This window comes from Lissotriton vulgaris, chromosome 10 (assembly GCF_964263255.1).
Source record: "Lissotriton vulgaris chromosome 10, aLisVul1.2, whole genome shotgun sequence".
NCBI classification, from domain to species: Eukaryota; Metazoa; Chordata; class Amphibia; order Caudata; family Salamandridae; genus Lissotriton; species Lissotriton vulgaris.
This window is the reverse complement of record NC_141698.1, coordinates 1,033,525,147-1,033,539,991: the sequence shown is the minus strand read 5'-3', so window position 1 is coordinate 1,033,539,991 and position 14,845 is coordinate 1,033,525,147. Positions and strand designations below refer to the sequence as shown.

Here is a 14,845-nt window from a genome sequence, read left to right as displayed (position 1 = left end):
ATGTATTGAGTGATCCACTGGTAGTTGGGTGAGCAGGTGGACAACACGTTTCTCGTTGCTTTTGTTGCTTTGAAGAGCCTTATTTATTGTGAAATTAATACCAGAGCAGAAAAGTTACTGGTGAGGGACAGGTACAAGTACCGGGTAGGACTACATGTTTGTGGGCTTCCGAGAGGCTTTGGCAAAGCAATCCTTTTCTGAATATGGCAGGCACATCTTGTGCGGAAAAAGAAGGAACGTCTAAGGACATATCGATGCGGTAACGCCTCCGGCTTAATTCCATGCCTATGTGCTTTTCAGAACCATGGAAAGAGGTGCTCAATACCTGCCCACTGGGGAGGAGTTTTGAGATGTAATATAAGAAATGCATTTCTATTATGTCCTTGGAGCTAGAGTATAGGTATTTTGTTCCGTCCCCCATGACTGTTTTGCTAAGCGTACAGGTATGCTGAGGTGTAACTTAATTCTGACTTCCAAAGTCAACCGGAGTTATTTACATTGGCACCACTGCTTTTCTAACCATGAGCAAACCTGCAATGTGGTCTAAACACACTCTGTAAAAGGAACAATAAACACTTTATTACGTTTACTTTCTCAGGTTCTTTTTATTTAAATTTCCATCATCAGCACAACTTGTGTAATATACAACAGAAAATAACAAGTTAATCAGCAAGCAACAAATTTCAATCTGTAAAATTCAACTTTCTGACTTATGATGATTTGTTTCTGAAGCAGAATTCTTTTAAGGGGCAGTGCCCCAAAGTTTCCTTTTGGACCTGAATAGTGGAGTGGAGTACAGAAGGGGCAGGGAGCTCTCTCCACATCTGTCTGTTCATGGCTGTTCTCTGCCTGTTACTCAGTAGAAGGGTCTATGGTAGTCTTCTAAGAAGACTATCTGCAGTTGCTGTCGTGGATTGCTGATCCGGGGGCTGTCTCTTCTGCCTGGCTATTCATTTGAGTGTCCACCACTCCTAAATGATCTACATTTTACTGCATTGCAGACCCTATGCTTCCCATATTATCATGCCAACAGGCACCTTTATTAGCAACTAGCTAGCTGTTTTTAGCAACTGAGGCCCCAGCACTTCCCATGTCCTGGCCATTCAACAGGTAAGTTACAGTAGTGTAGAGAAAGTAGTAACCTTCGCAACACATCAGTAGAGAGCTCTCTCCCCAGCGTCAACTACTCCACTGTGAAAAGGTAAAAATTTGATGGTTTGCTAAACTCATCTGGTAACCCTATTTTAGATTAACTTCAGCCCCTTCAAGCAGAAATTACATTGACAACTCGATGCTGACTGCAGATAGGGACAGCCGTCTAATCTAATCTGCTCATTGATGAGCTAAACATTGCAGAAGAGGATATATTTAGGATTGTGATGCCTTATGAAATAGTTTATCCTTTAAATCTCAGATATAAAAATATAACTAACACTGCTGGTGAGGAAGAACCTCCCTTACAGCTCCAGCGTGTGAAGGGATGCGGTGGTGGGGATTTGGTAGGCGCAGAAATTATCCATACATCACACGGGCATGAGCGGGAGGTGATGTAGGACAAACTTACAAAAATAATAAATTATACAACCAACAAATGGATGTCTGGGACAGCAACACACTGACATTTCAGAATATAAACAACCATTCAATACAACGCATTGCCTATTATCACCTTTTTAATGTAACATGTAGATTTTCCAATTTTTTGTTAGGGTAGACCCATTTCTATTCAATTACTAGTCCTCCTTAATGAGATTCAGTTTGTTGTGATTAAAATCGTGAGCGCATAGCAAACACCACATCAACTCCTGTTGGTATAGCTCGCCATTGGTAGTTTCCTCACATGAGCATTACCAGGCTGCTCTAATTTTGTACACCATGAACTGTGTCCCCATGTATGCCTTATACTAATTTCCTAACTTCAGACCCAACGACTGGAGACCACATTATGCCTCAATAGTCTCAATGGAAAAGGTAACTGGTGTTGGACGAATTATTTATGACTTGCAGACCTGGGAGGAGTCCCAAGATTTCAAGTAATCGTAAATGTAGAAGATTTGCGAAATATTTTATATAACTCTTTTATCCAAGCATTGCTTCAAGCAATGCATCTTTGATTCCACCAAGTATTTAAAGCTTGACTTGCTTCAAATTACAATTTTGGTGTACTTTAAAACTGTATGGGCGTATTTTAAAACGTCTGAAACAAATTTGTGATGTTGATGAACGAGCCTTAATGTTTAATAACTATCAAATTCGAGTATAAAGCTCAAACAAATATGAAGAGTGGTGACTATATACTCAAGTTCTCGTAGTAACTTAACAAAGGCAACAATAAAGTAAATTAAAAAAAACAACTAAGCATTTAACCACATCAAGTGGATAAAAAGAGATGCTTGGGGCAAGTAAGTTTTGCAGAGCCATAAAGGACTTTACGAGCGAAGGCAGCCATGGGCAGTTCATTAAGGGTGTTTCTGTTTACAGCATCATTTTTTTTTTACTGAATGAGAGCATTGTCTCACATGATGTTATGAAAGGCTTCCAATGTCAACTGCTTTTAGATGAATGATCATGGATGGATTTTCTGACAGGCATAGGCAGGAACATTCTGTCCCTTTCACAAAAATGTGGTGGCAATGATGTTGTGTTTGCTTGACTGTTCGTGATATGGTATCTTCATGACACACTGTGGGGTGAGTTGAGGAAGAACTATCTCTTCGAGTTCTCTTGATTGGGTTTCTGAGTCAAAATGGGGTGAAAGGAACCTAGACTTGAGAGGGGCATCAGGTGGAGGGAATACTTAAAACCAGCCTTGTCAGTGCTTCTATAGAACATTAAAACATTAACAAATTGTACACATTAAAGACATGCTGGTGATCCTCGAAACAGTTCTCTGTAACAAATATTTGGATAAGAACAGCTTGACCATACAGAAATCAATCTTACAATGTACACATTTAGAGACAGACTTTGCCAGTGATCTGTGCTTATAGATGGAATAAATGCCAGAAGCACCATCATTTCTTTTCTAAAAAGTACAGGGTTACACATTACTTAATACATATCAATTAGAACATATTTACAAATTATGAACAACATTTAAATGGGCATGATGATGAGGATTATTCTGGAGTTGGGAATGAAAATGTATACTACTTCTGAATTCTTTCAGAATTTCATAACCAATTTGTGTGAGAATGTCAGCAACATTTTGCGCTACTTATGTCTTTTAGAAGTATCTGCAATACTAAGTTTGTATACTATGCAGCGATCTCATACCCAGTGAGGGTCTCCAGGCACTGACATTGTAATTACTGCCTTTAGAATAAGTGAGCCTTGATCAGACATCCAAAGCTTGCTAAGTTATGAGTGGATATGGGCTGGTAGGATCTAGTACATGTTAAGGGGGCTTGGACACAGAATCTACACTTGCCATTCGATACACGTATAAATCTAGGACTACAAATACATTGGTCCTCTGAGGTTATAAACAATCAAAGGGATTACGTGGCTGATTTTCCAGATTAATAGATGAAGGCCAAATTGAAAAAGCATTTAAGCGTCAGGCATGCTATTTCAAAGGAGTACCAATGTTTTATTGGTAGCCAGTCTAGTGTGTTCCTTGCCTCAGAGACATGGCCCTTTTTACTGAGTCTACAGACCAGCCAGAAAGCTGCTGTGAGCCATGGAGCCAGTAGAAATGTTGCTTAGGAGCTCCTCTACATAGGGCTTTGGCATAATGCAGCAGCTAGTTGATTGCTGCTGCTATTACTAAAGCCCCATGCTGCTGAGTTAGCAAGGGAGTACATTATTGACCATGAAAGGATGGAAAAACCACCTGGAAGCCACTGAGCTAACTGGTGCCTTCAGTGATACATGGGTTTCAATAATGATGCCTAGATCTTTTTGTACTTTTTGGCTGGGTGCCAATTTCATCCCCAGTGGGGAAGTAATTGATCTTTCTAAGGGTAGCTGTATTTTCTTTAGAAAGCAATAATTTTCTCTCCCTGGTCTCCATTAAGTTGTAAGTACGCACCCATGCCTTGACTTCAGAGGCATAACTGTAGGTACTGGAAGTCCTGATCCCCTCCAGGTAGCCTGCTGTACAGGTTTGTGTTGTCAACATGCCAGTGTAAGTTCCCTGAATTTAATGGCACACATGAATGCTATCAGTTTACATGAAATTTGCCACTGCTACAACCCAGTGAGCAGTAACAACTGGATACAAATTTAGAGGGTATGTTTGCTGGAAACAATGATCAAATAGCTTATCAGTAAATAGCTTATGTCATACTGTGGAACAATCAGCGCAGCAAAGCTTTGCTCAGAGTGCTGTGGCCATGACCGAATCGTTTACATCTTTGTATTTTCCTTATAAGTAAACACATGTATGCATCTTTGTATGTGTATGCAGACCTATTAAAATATGTTGCTGCCATCGACATATGTATGCCAAAAACAGCATATCAATTTGTTACTACATTCATAAGCCTGTTCTAAAATTGACTTGTGGATTTAACGTGGTGTTATGGGTATGCTTATGTCCCGAATGCTATTAGGATGCAGAGTTCCAGGCAGCAGCGCCATAAGGGTGAACCATACACAATGCAAATAAAGCTTTAATGAAAGTGCTCATCAGGAGTGCACTTCCGCATGGTACAAAGCAAGGTTCGGAACCTGTAACAGTATCACAACTAATGCACACAAAGATTAATTCACCAGATCTACATTCAACAAGAGCTGTGGTATCATCCGACAAACAGTGATTCTTACTCCCAAACCTTTATCTTTGAAGGACCCTCTCACTGTTCCACCATAAGCAGAAGAACCACATAACTTGCCTATCAAGTGCATTTAAGGCTAATAAACATATTAAAGGTTGAAACTTCAGAACAACACGGCTTCGTTCTAGTCATCACTGTCACTTCCTGACTCGCTCAACTGCAGGTCGTTTCCTGAATGGAAAAGTAAAACAGGAAATACTGTAATTACTATGTACAAATTAAATACACAACTTCTGCAATCTGGGAAAATGCAATAGTCTTAAAATATATAATGCTTGTCCAGTAACAAAGTAAAATTGTGAAAATAAATCTTATTGCAAATACCAGAATGACTGGGTCCACATTATTTATTTTATTTGTTTTTCCGCATGCCCCTCAGCCGCAAACAGGGGTCTGGTGAGAACTTAAAGTATGGACAAGGAGTTAGCCTTGTGAGGACACTGTGGTCCAAGAGAACAAAATGTTGAGTCGGCTGTCCCATGGCCTTTTGATGAAACATTCAATTTTCCAGCTCAATGACAGATAACCTCTCCCAATCTTGAGGGTCCTAGTAAGTCTAACATAGGGGCAGTCAGTCACTACATGGGAACGAAGAGAGCTCTGCATTGAAAGGGAGGATATTACCATCAGCCCGTCACATGTTAATTTAGATCACAAAGCTCTTGCAAGATTAGCATGCCTCTAAGTGTTCTCTATACATCCCCACTTTATTTCTACCAGCACCAGGGGGGTCATAAAATGAAAGCGACAGATAATTATTCAGCATGTTAGAAACATGCCTTCCAGAGCCATGATTTCTGAATACCTCTCTTAACCAAATGCATGCCTGGGAAGTCCAACCTGTAAAGATGAATGAACAATACTGTCACTTTCCAAGAGTGATCCTAGAATCCTTTGTGAATCCATACATTTTCTGAAATTTGCTCCACGCCTAGGAGTATTAATATAAAAGTAAATTTCTGACTTTTGTCTTTGAATCGGCCCCTCAAGATGGAGAAATACATGTAAAACTGCTCCTATTCGTTTGGTGGGGCGGTGAATTCCACAGTTCGCCTCCATGGTAGTACGCAATTTTTGCCCCAAGACACCAATAACAGTTGTGTGCTATATAAAATGTTTTTTACAAAAAAATAAGTCTTAAAGTAAGGCAAACATAGAATAGACAAGGGATAAGTTCAGGTTTGGAAGACGAGGTTTATTTCTGGATTGGTGCTTTTTGATCTAGTGGTTCAAACTTGTTTTAGAGAGCTCACAATTTATGGAAAACTAAACACAGGTTTATGAATTGATTTGTCCAGACTTATCATATGTGGACTTGTATACCATCTGCTCTCATCAGAGGTAAATGATACCAGCACTAGAGATGACTGTCAAAAAACTAGACAAGGTGGAAAAGTTAACTGCAGTAGTTGAGTTATGCTCGGAAATATGGCAAAGAATATGGCTCTAGTGAAGACTATCATAGCTAAGGTGGAAGTTCAGGTGTAGGATGCAGCGGGGTACACCTCTGCAGTAGGGAATGTGGTGCAAGATCTCTTCGCTTTCCGTTAATATCTAACTAGAGCCGGTTGCAGCTAAACAGTAGATTGGTGCTCAAAAAAGCAGATTTAGATAGTTATGGCTTCTGGGCTTACCTCCAGTGGACGACAACAAAGACGTATCTGTGGTGATTCAGGCCTTGTTTTCTAAATCTTGACATCTAGGAAGACTTCAGGCACTGTGCTGGTCAAGTGAGTGTATAGGGTCCACTACAGAGTATTTAACTTAGAGAGGTTTAACTGAAGTCCGACTTGCAATTTCATGGAATACGTATCGTGCTGTTCCCAGAGGTAAGTATGGAGACTCAAACCTGAATGAGATTGTTGCTTGGCGTCTGCAAACATCTGTCAGAATCCCCCTAGCCCAGTTTGACTCATGATGACATCTGTTTTTTCAAGGCTAGCAGCATCCTGTTCCTTTATGGAGGATGTGAAATACATACCCACTGTGAACATGGAAATGGAGATTTTCTTGTCTTGAGTCTTCAATGAATCTTGGTAATGGCGATGTGTAGACGGCACATTGCTTGAAGTTATTTTTGTGTACCTCAGTGCGATGCGCTATGTGCGACGGGTATGCCCAGAAGTGTGTCCCCCTCCTCATTGTGCCATATAAAGTTACTTCCCTGCAGCAAAGGTTTTTCTTGTAGATACTATATCACTCTGTCTACCTGCAGATTTCTCAACTGCAGAATAATTCCTGATGTTACACTGGATCCGAAAACTTCAAAGGTGTAAATGTGCTGCTAGGGGGTGCTGACTTTGCATCAACAGCAGAAGTGATATTGGATGATGACACCATAGCCATATAGCACTCACCTCGGCTCAACAACTTCAGTTTCCATTTATTTTTTCCCTGCTTTCGAGGCATGCGGATGGACTAGCATCGACAATAAGTAGTGCAGTACCAAACTTGAATTGGAAACGTATTAATATGGAGGTGGATAGTGTATCAACCAGGAAGATTGTTTCTGAAGGAAAGTAACTTTTTCTACTGATGGATACTCCTATCTGCATATTTCTTACCTGTAGAATAGATTTCCCAGCAGTAACCTTCTTCAGAGGAGTGTAGATAGATGGCTGATTGAGGAAGACGCAAGACAGATCTGGCAAAGTGGCTATCCCAATGCACTTCTGAATCCAGGCAGTAGTGCTTAGCATACTGTATGGGGAGGACCACTTAGCTGCCTTGCAGATTTCTGCAATTAGAACAAATCTAGCAAGTGTGGAGGGTGACAAGTTGAATGTTAGGGAATGCGCCTTGATTCCTTTAGAGAATCCTACTTGGCAAGAACATAGCAGGCCTTGATACATAGAATAATCCATCTGTATCCTGTCCTCTACCTTAGTCAATGTTACAGCCTTATGCTGGGGCTCTATGCTCAGTGTTCTATTCATGGTGTCATCTTGTAGAATGTTCAAGGGTTGGCTAGTTGCCTGATCACTGTGTTCTATGTGTTTGAAAAGGGTTAGGAGAAGCTGTTGGGGACGGTTGTGAAATGGCCTTGCTGTTTTGGTCTGCTGTGTAGCTGTACTTCAATAAATCTCCATTGAAGTTGCTCCTGTGTCACAACGTCTTCACTTCACCACCCTGTTGTTATCTCATAGCAGACTGCTCTACCTTTCTTGGAACCGCAGTTTCCAATGTAGAGCGTGACCAGTAATATAAAGGAAGCTAGCAGACCTAGCTGGCAGCAGAACTTCAGGAATGGGACTAGTGCCCCTTCCAAAAAGGATGGGGTAATTTCTTGGATATCGAGGAATCTCTGAAGAGGAGGGAAGGCGCAGTAATGGATATTTTCCATTACTGACATTAAGAACAGGAGGTACTGGGATGGCTCGAGGTGAGATTGGAACCTGTTGATTGAAAATCCAAGTTCAAACAATAACGAGACTGATGAATTCAGATGATGTGTCACCATCTCTGGAGTCCCGACTTTGATCAGCCAGTTGTCCAGGTACGGGAAGATGGGAATGGCCGAGCTTCTAATATGGGCCGCAACTATCGCCTTCACCTTGGTGAAGACTCGAGGTGCCTTTGTCAAACCAAACTGGAGAGTGTCAGACTGGTAATGTGGATAACACACATCAAAATGCAAGTCCTTCCGATGGAACCACTGGACCGGGATGTGAAAATGCCTCTCCTGCAGCTTGAGAGGAACCATCCATTCTTTCGCTTCCAGCGCCAATAAGACCTGAGTTAGGGTCACAATCAGAAATTTCTCCTTTCTGAGGAAAAAAATCAAGTCCCTAGAATCGGATGTAAGATCAGATATAGACCGCCATCATTCTTGGATAGAAGGAAATAACAGGAGTAAAATCCTAATAAGAAGGAAATAACATACCAATCTCATGCTCTGGAACTAACTCCACTATAGGAGATCTGCTTCCACCTCTTTCTGCAAAAAAAGGTGATCTGTTGGAAGGGAAGAGGGTGGAAGAGAAATGAGGGCAGGGGGCAGTAAAGCCTGAAGGAAGTATAGGGTATAATCTACTTCTGTCGTCTGAAGTAATGGCCTTCCAGGCTGGTAGAAAGGAAGACAGCCACCCCACCACAGTCTCTGTGTGGGTTTGAAGAAGAAAGCTAGACCTGCTTTCCTGGTGGAGCAGGGGAGAAAGAGGAGGCTTGCTGGGGGAAAGGGGGGAGAAGGGGTAGACAACAGCCTTTACCTCTGGCCCTAACTCTGTGCTTCTTGACTATTGGCTTTTGGAAGGTGTGATGCTGGTGAAAGAAAAATCCTCTGGAGATCCGCAAAAGCAACAAAACTGACAGTAGTCACTTAGGGGCTGAGGCTGCAGGACACACAACGATCTGGCTGTGTTTGTTTGTGTCTGAGAACAGACACGTCGCACTGAAGGGGAGATCTACTAGGTTGGCTCGCATGTCATCGGAAAAAAACAAAATGCGAAGTCTGCCATGTCGACTCAGAGAAACCGAAGTCCCCTCTGTGCACATCACTAAATCCGCCATGCCCAGGTTATACTCAATAATATGGCATAAGTTGTTCTGTCCGTCTCGACTGGCCTCCTAGAAGTGTGGCCTCATGTCCTCAGGGACATGTGGTATGATCAGTTGGGCCATGTCCCATAATAGGTGTGTGTACCGAGTGAGAAAACAACTTTAATGCCATAGTGCCAGTGGAAAATATTTTCTTTCCCCATGCCTCCATTCGTTTAGATTCCTTGTCTAGAATTGAACGGAAGGTACCTGCAACTTGCTATGAGCATCAGTAAGCTTGTAAGACCAAACTCTCTGGAGATGGATGCGTACAGAGAAGGGAAGATCTCCTGGTGTAGGCCGTAGCACCACAAATCTGTTTACTGCTGGTGCTTTTCTCAGTTTGCCATGACTGGCTCAAGTACGGTATCATTGAAGGCGAACAGGACTTCTGAGGTGTGTACTGATGAAAGGAGAACAAGGGTGTTAAATTATACTCCCACCCGGGGAAGCTGTAGATCTATCACTTCAGCAGCCTGCTTAACCACAGAGTGGAAGGTCAGGGCTTCTGGCGTTAAGGTCCCAGAGGGAAGTTCCATTTCCATTTCTGGAGGGGTGTCCAGATTACTGGTCAAGGAGAGGCCTAACAGCTCATGAAGCTGTTCTCTCTCTGCATCATCCACATAAGCATATGATGGGTTGAGGGGATCTGAATGAGATACGTCATGGATTCTCTGCCGGTATTCCTTTTCTTCCAAAAGCCTGAGAGCATCCCTCCTAGACCTGTTTTGAGGCTTGAGCTATGAGCACAGGTGAGGTGGTGCTCAGTCCAGCGCCAAAGGAGATCACTGCAGCAGTGCCAGGGGTTTCTGTGGCGGGGTTGGCCACAGCACTTGTGGTTGTGAAGTGATGTATTTCGGTGCTAGGGTAAAGCTAACTTGTACAGCACAAGCGCCATGGGCCTGATGTTGAATGGCGCTGGCATCGTAGTCAGAGGCATAAACATAGGCAGGCCACATGGCGTTGCAGGGCCTGTGGGTGTGACAGGTGGAGTTCTGGCCCTGTCATTGATGAAGAACATGGCGTTGATAAAGGTTGCTGGGTCTGAACCCAGCACAGAGAATTTCGGATATGAGAGAGCCAGTGCCAGGAAGTTTGAGAATATTAGGGTTGGCACTGGTGACGATCCAGGCAGCTCCAGGACTAGGTCCAGTTCAGGTAAATTCACAGGGCTGCTCAGAGGAGAATCAGTAGGCTCTACAACAATCAACTCTGGGTCCAAAGATGAAGAGCCTGCAGGAGAAGGCAGGCATCAGGGTTATGTACCCTTACCATGCTTCTTGTGCTTCCATCTCTTACCTGACGAATGTAAGGAAGGTGATGCGGAGCATGGCCTCATCAAAGGCCACGCTCTGCCTGTCATTGTGGGCCTGGGCCATGAGCAACTTGGCTTTTCGCTGTCTGACTGCCTTGGGATGCATGCTGTGGGTATGATCTGCCCTCTGGCACCAAAGGCAGATGGAGTGGGTAGAGTGGGGGTCATTAAAGGTCATCTGTCCCTCACAAACCCCACAGGACCTGAAGCCAGAATGCTTTGAAGGAGACATTGTACTGTACTATAACAAAAGACAAATTGACTATTGTGAGGAAAACTTACAACTCTTTGGAGAGAGCAAGCTCTGGATCCATGTTGAAGACGTGGTAAAAATAAAGCTGCTGTAATTGAGCTGGAGTTGGCCCTATATTGCTTTGGTGTCATCCTAAGAGGCCACTTCCAGCATCGATACGAAGCCAGAGCTCCCTACCAGCGGCTTGAGAGCTTTACATTTTCCAGATCCAATCTGACGCCTGGGATTATTCTACAGGGGAGAAAACTGCAGGTAGAAGTATACAGCAAATGTCCAAGCTACACCAGACTATAGAGGCTCAAATAGGGCAGGGCCAATCTTGAGTTGCTTGTGTTCGCATTCTGAGCTTGGCTTGGCAGTTCGGCTGGACTGTTCCTGTTGGAGTAGGATTGCAGATGCCTGGTCACTGTTAAAGGTGGCATGGTGGGCAGAAGGACCATGGACTGGAATGCAGCCCTGAGTACTTAACTGTGGCTGAGATTAATTTGAGCCTTACACCCTTTCATTTTTTGTGTACTTCACTGTCACACCCTATGTGCGCCAGTCATGCCCCAACGTGGATTCCGTATTTACTGCACCAAAGGAATCAACACCTGAATGAAGAGGCCCTAAACTGAGGCTAAAACTGGTCTTGTGTTGTTTATGCAGCATCAAGACTGATTTGCATATGGCTGGTTCCTGTCTGAGGTGGCACAGTGGGCTGGAATGCAGGCCAGATTACCAGTGGCTAAGATTTATTCATGCAATCTATCTATCACTTTTTTGTGTACGTTGATACAGTTTCATAGTCACACTGCCATACAACAGAGGGTTGGAAGCAGCTGAACGCTAAGCTTGGGTAGTCACCTCTCATGCAGGTTCTCCTGGAGATGGTTTTGTTGGTATCTGGAAGCTGTCCCTCCTCTACCTATGTCTACTTTCTTGCCTTTTCCTTTGTTGCATGTCTCCTGTTTCTTACACGTACACATAGTAGAAATTGCATGAACAATAAACAAGGTAGAAGTGGGTCTTGAACAGGAGGGCTGCTGAATTGAGTTTTTGATGATTTATAGGACTGTATTAATGTTGTGCTTTCATAGCGGGCCTGTTTCCCCTGACTTGTCCTTTCCATAAAATCTTATCAAACTAAAACCTCGGTCTTGTGATTTGAGCCAGCGATGCATCTTCTTCTCGAACCATTCCAAAAGTGACATTTGGACAAGTCATGCCTGAATGACCTATAGCGGCATCCTTTTCACTTTGTGAGGTACCCTGCTCATAGAATGTTTCAAAACAGCACAAAAGTGCTTTTTATGATTTGTGTATTGAAGGCGTTTGAAATTGGACACTATGTGAATGAGAAGGCATGGCACAGAACTGGGGATGGCAGCAAAGGCTTTCTACCAATGACACAGCCTTTTCTGAGAGGTAACTCAGATTTCAGAACCATTCATACTAAAAGAACCCTATAAAGAGAGAAATTACATTTTTCAGATATGCCATTGAATGCAAACAATGATTTGAGACTTGTCCAGAAAACCGCTCTGGCAATCTGCCTCAGATTTGCAAGCTTTGGATATTCCTGCCATTTAGTGCTGCATCCATAAAAGTACAGAAACAAAGGTGAATAATAACTTTGTGGAAGTCAACAGAGGAAGTGTTTGTAATCAACTGCTCCCTGGGAATTTCTTTGGATTAGATGCTGACTACAGTTAGTGTTTAGCTGCTCCAAATCAGTAAAAGTGCTCTGTCACTCAATCCAATACATCTGGACTATCTATTTACTCTTAAAGGGGTTCCTTCCTTTAAATAAAAACAACTGAAATCTTTACTCCTTCTACCCCACCCTCAACTTTTCTTTGTTAGGGTAGGCAAACTTGTAAAAAGTGATTGAGTTATTATCACTCAGTGAAATGCCGCAGTGTCCTCTTTGCCTATCTGCACTCGCAAACACATATCAATTAAATACAATTATGAAATACAGAAGATACACTATTGCAATACTCACTGAGAGTATTAATCAGCTGATTGCTCTCTTGCTGCCGTCCGGTTCCGTTGGAAGCAGGAGCACGGCTGCTGTGCTGACCTCGGTAGGGTGGACGCTGAGAAGGTGAGGTATGGGTATCCTCTTCTCCCGCACTGCTCGAGTTCTCATCGTCACTCGCTGGTGGGGACCCTGAAGCTGAAGAGCCACTGCTACTCATCTGTTCGATGATGTCCACCTCTGCCCTCAGCTCTGAAATGCAAGGACATATTCATGATTAAAACTGTGTTTTCATCCAAATGTGAGTTACGAGAACGAAAAAGATAAGCTGCTCCCATTGTTAAATGCAATATTTGATACCATACGAGTGCAAAATAGCAACTGCAGTGAGTGGGTAGTGCAGTCTGCAGAGACAGATAGTAGTACAGCAAGCTATTCCCGCCTCAAAGTGCAACACTGTAGGTGGTTACAGATGGCAGACAACTGTCAAATTACATATAATGGCAAAATACACAGCACAATCCTTGGTATTGCAATAGACTCTTTGTTCACTGTGTTTATTGAAAGAGATGTGGAGATGAAAGACTGTTCACTTCACCCAATGCCAGTATAACAGATGTAGATTTTAAAAATATAATTGTACAAAGCTATTGAGTGATTTCCAATGGAAAACATTCCCAGCATCACCTTGGGGAGGAGGGGGGGAGGGGGGAGAGGTCTGAGGGAATTAATACAGCCTTGGACACTGGAGAACCATCTCATTCAAATTGACTTTCAAAAAATCTCCATCTTCACTGCAATGTTACACATTTGTCGTTTGGAGACACAATGATGATGGAACAGTGAATGGACAAATGCAGGAAGGAGAGACAGATTGTGGTGCCAGTAGTTGTTCTGCTGCCCTCCCACATGAATATGTTTACTTCTGTTCCTAAATAAATACTGGTGCAGTGTATCTGATATCATAGAACGTCATCTTTTGAAAAGTGCCAACAAGTGAATTGACCTAAGAGTGCACCTTTGCATATGAATGTGCTTTTCAAATTGGAAGCACTAACCATCTGTAGACTTTAAAAGACATAAGTGTTCTGAGCCCTATCATACAGCTACCTGTGAGAGGCACACAAACAGTGCTGCTGGTGGGTGATGAAAGGTGGAGACGTCATGCTTGATCACATAGAAGTGGGCATGCTACATTTGTTCCTCATAATGCTGAGAAAGCTTAATTGCTGATTTTAGTTGCCAAGTGAAGTGGATAATGTGGTGATGTGTAGAATTACAGCATTGCATCATATGTCCTTTTCCTGCTCTAAAGTTGGCCAATGGCGAGAAGGCCAAGATAGGCATAGTAGGGCTGCAATCATCACCGAACAGCCAAGAATTAATCTGGCAAAAATCAGCCAGTGAATTGAACTGGTGCTTCTTGATCAGTAGTTATAGAGTTACTGCTAGTAATAAGGTGGTAGAAGCAATGGATAATATTATCAATGTATCACCCAAAATTAAAGTAGGTAAAAGAAGGAACTTTAAAATTGAGAATAGCAAAAATATACTAGCCATTTTACAAATACCCTGCAGCATCAGAATCACATAAGTAACATCTGGTGAATGTTTGGATTAACCACCATGTGGCCGCCTTATAGATCTCACCATCAAGAATGTACCTTAAGCATGGCAGTGGTTTTTCACTTCAGGTGAAATGGGCCAAATGGGCTGATGAGTATTCTGACACCTACAGAAAATGGAGGACATAATCCATCTTGCTAAGGACTGCTTGGAAGCTAGAAGTTCCGTTTTTTTACTGTTCTTAACCTTTTCTATGAAATATGCAGAACACTCTTGGCCAGATTGGAAGGGGTTCAAAAAGACTGAAAGGAAATGCTATGGGTTAAGTCAGTTTTGCAGGACCTGTGTGGCTCAAATGCAGTCAGCCATCCTTGTGAAAATTACTGCTACTCTCCCTGGAAACACAATAACCAGCTTCTACTGTAAGCTCA

At 42.7% G+C, this 14,845-nt stretch overlaps 1 protein-coding gene across 1 annotated transcript in view; it reads right to left on the bottom strand.

Moving 5' to 3' along the window:
- Positions 1–576: 576 nt before the first annotated feature.
- Positions 577–14,845, bottom strand: part of EAF1 (ELL associated factor 1) — a 71,588-nt gene continuing 57,319 nt past the window's right edge. Inside the window, exons 5-6 of the mRNA XM_086942077.1 lie at positions 12,873–13,100; positions 577–4,952 (exon numbers count right to left, since the gene is read on the bottom strand). Coding sequence (XP_086798203.1) covers positions 4,906–4,952; positions 12,873–13,100 — 275 coding nt within the window. The 3' untranslated portion in view covers positions 577–4,905. The remainder of the gene's footprint in view (positions 4,953–12,872; positions 13,101–14,845) is intronic.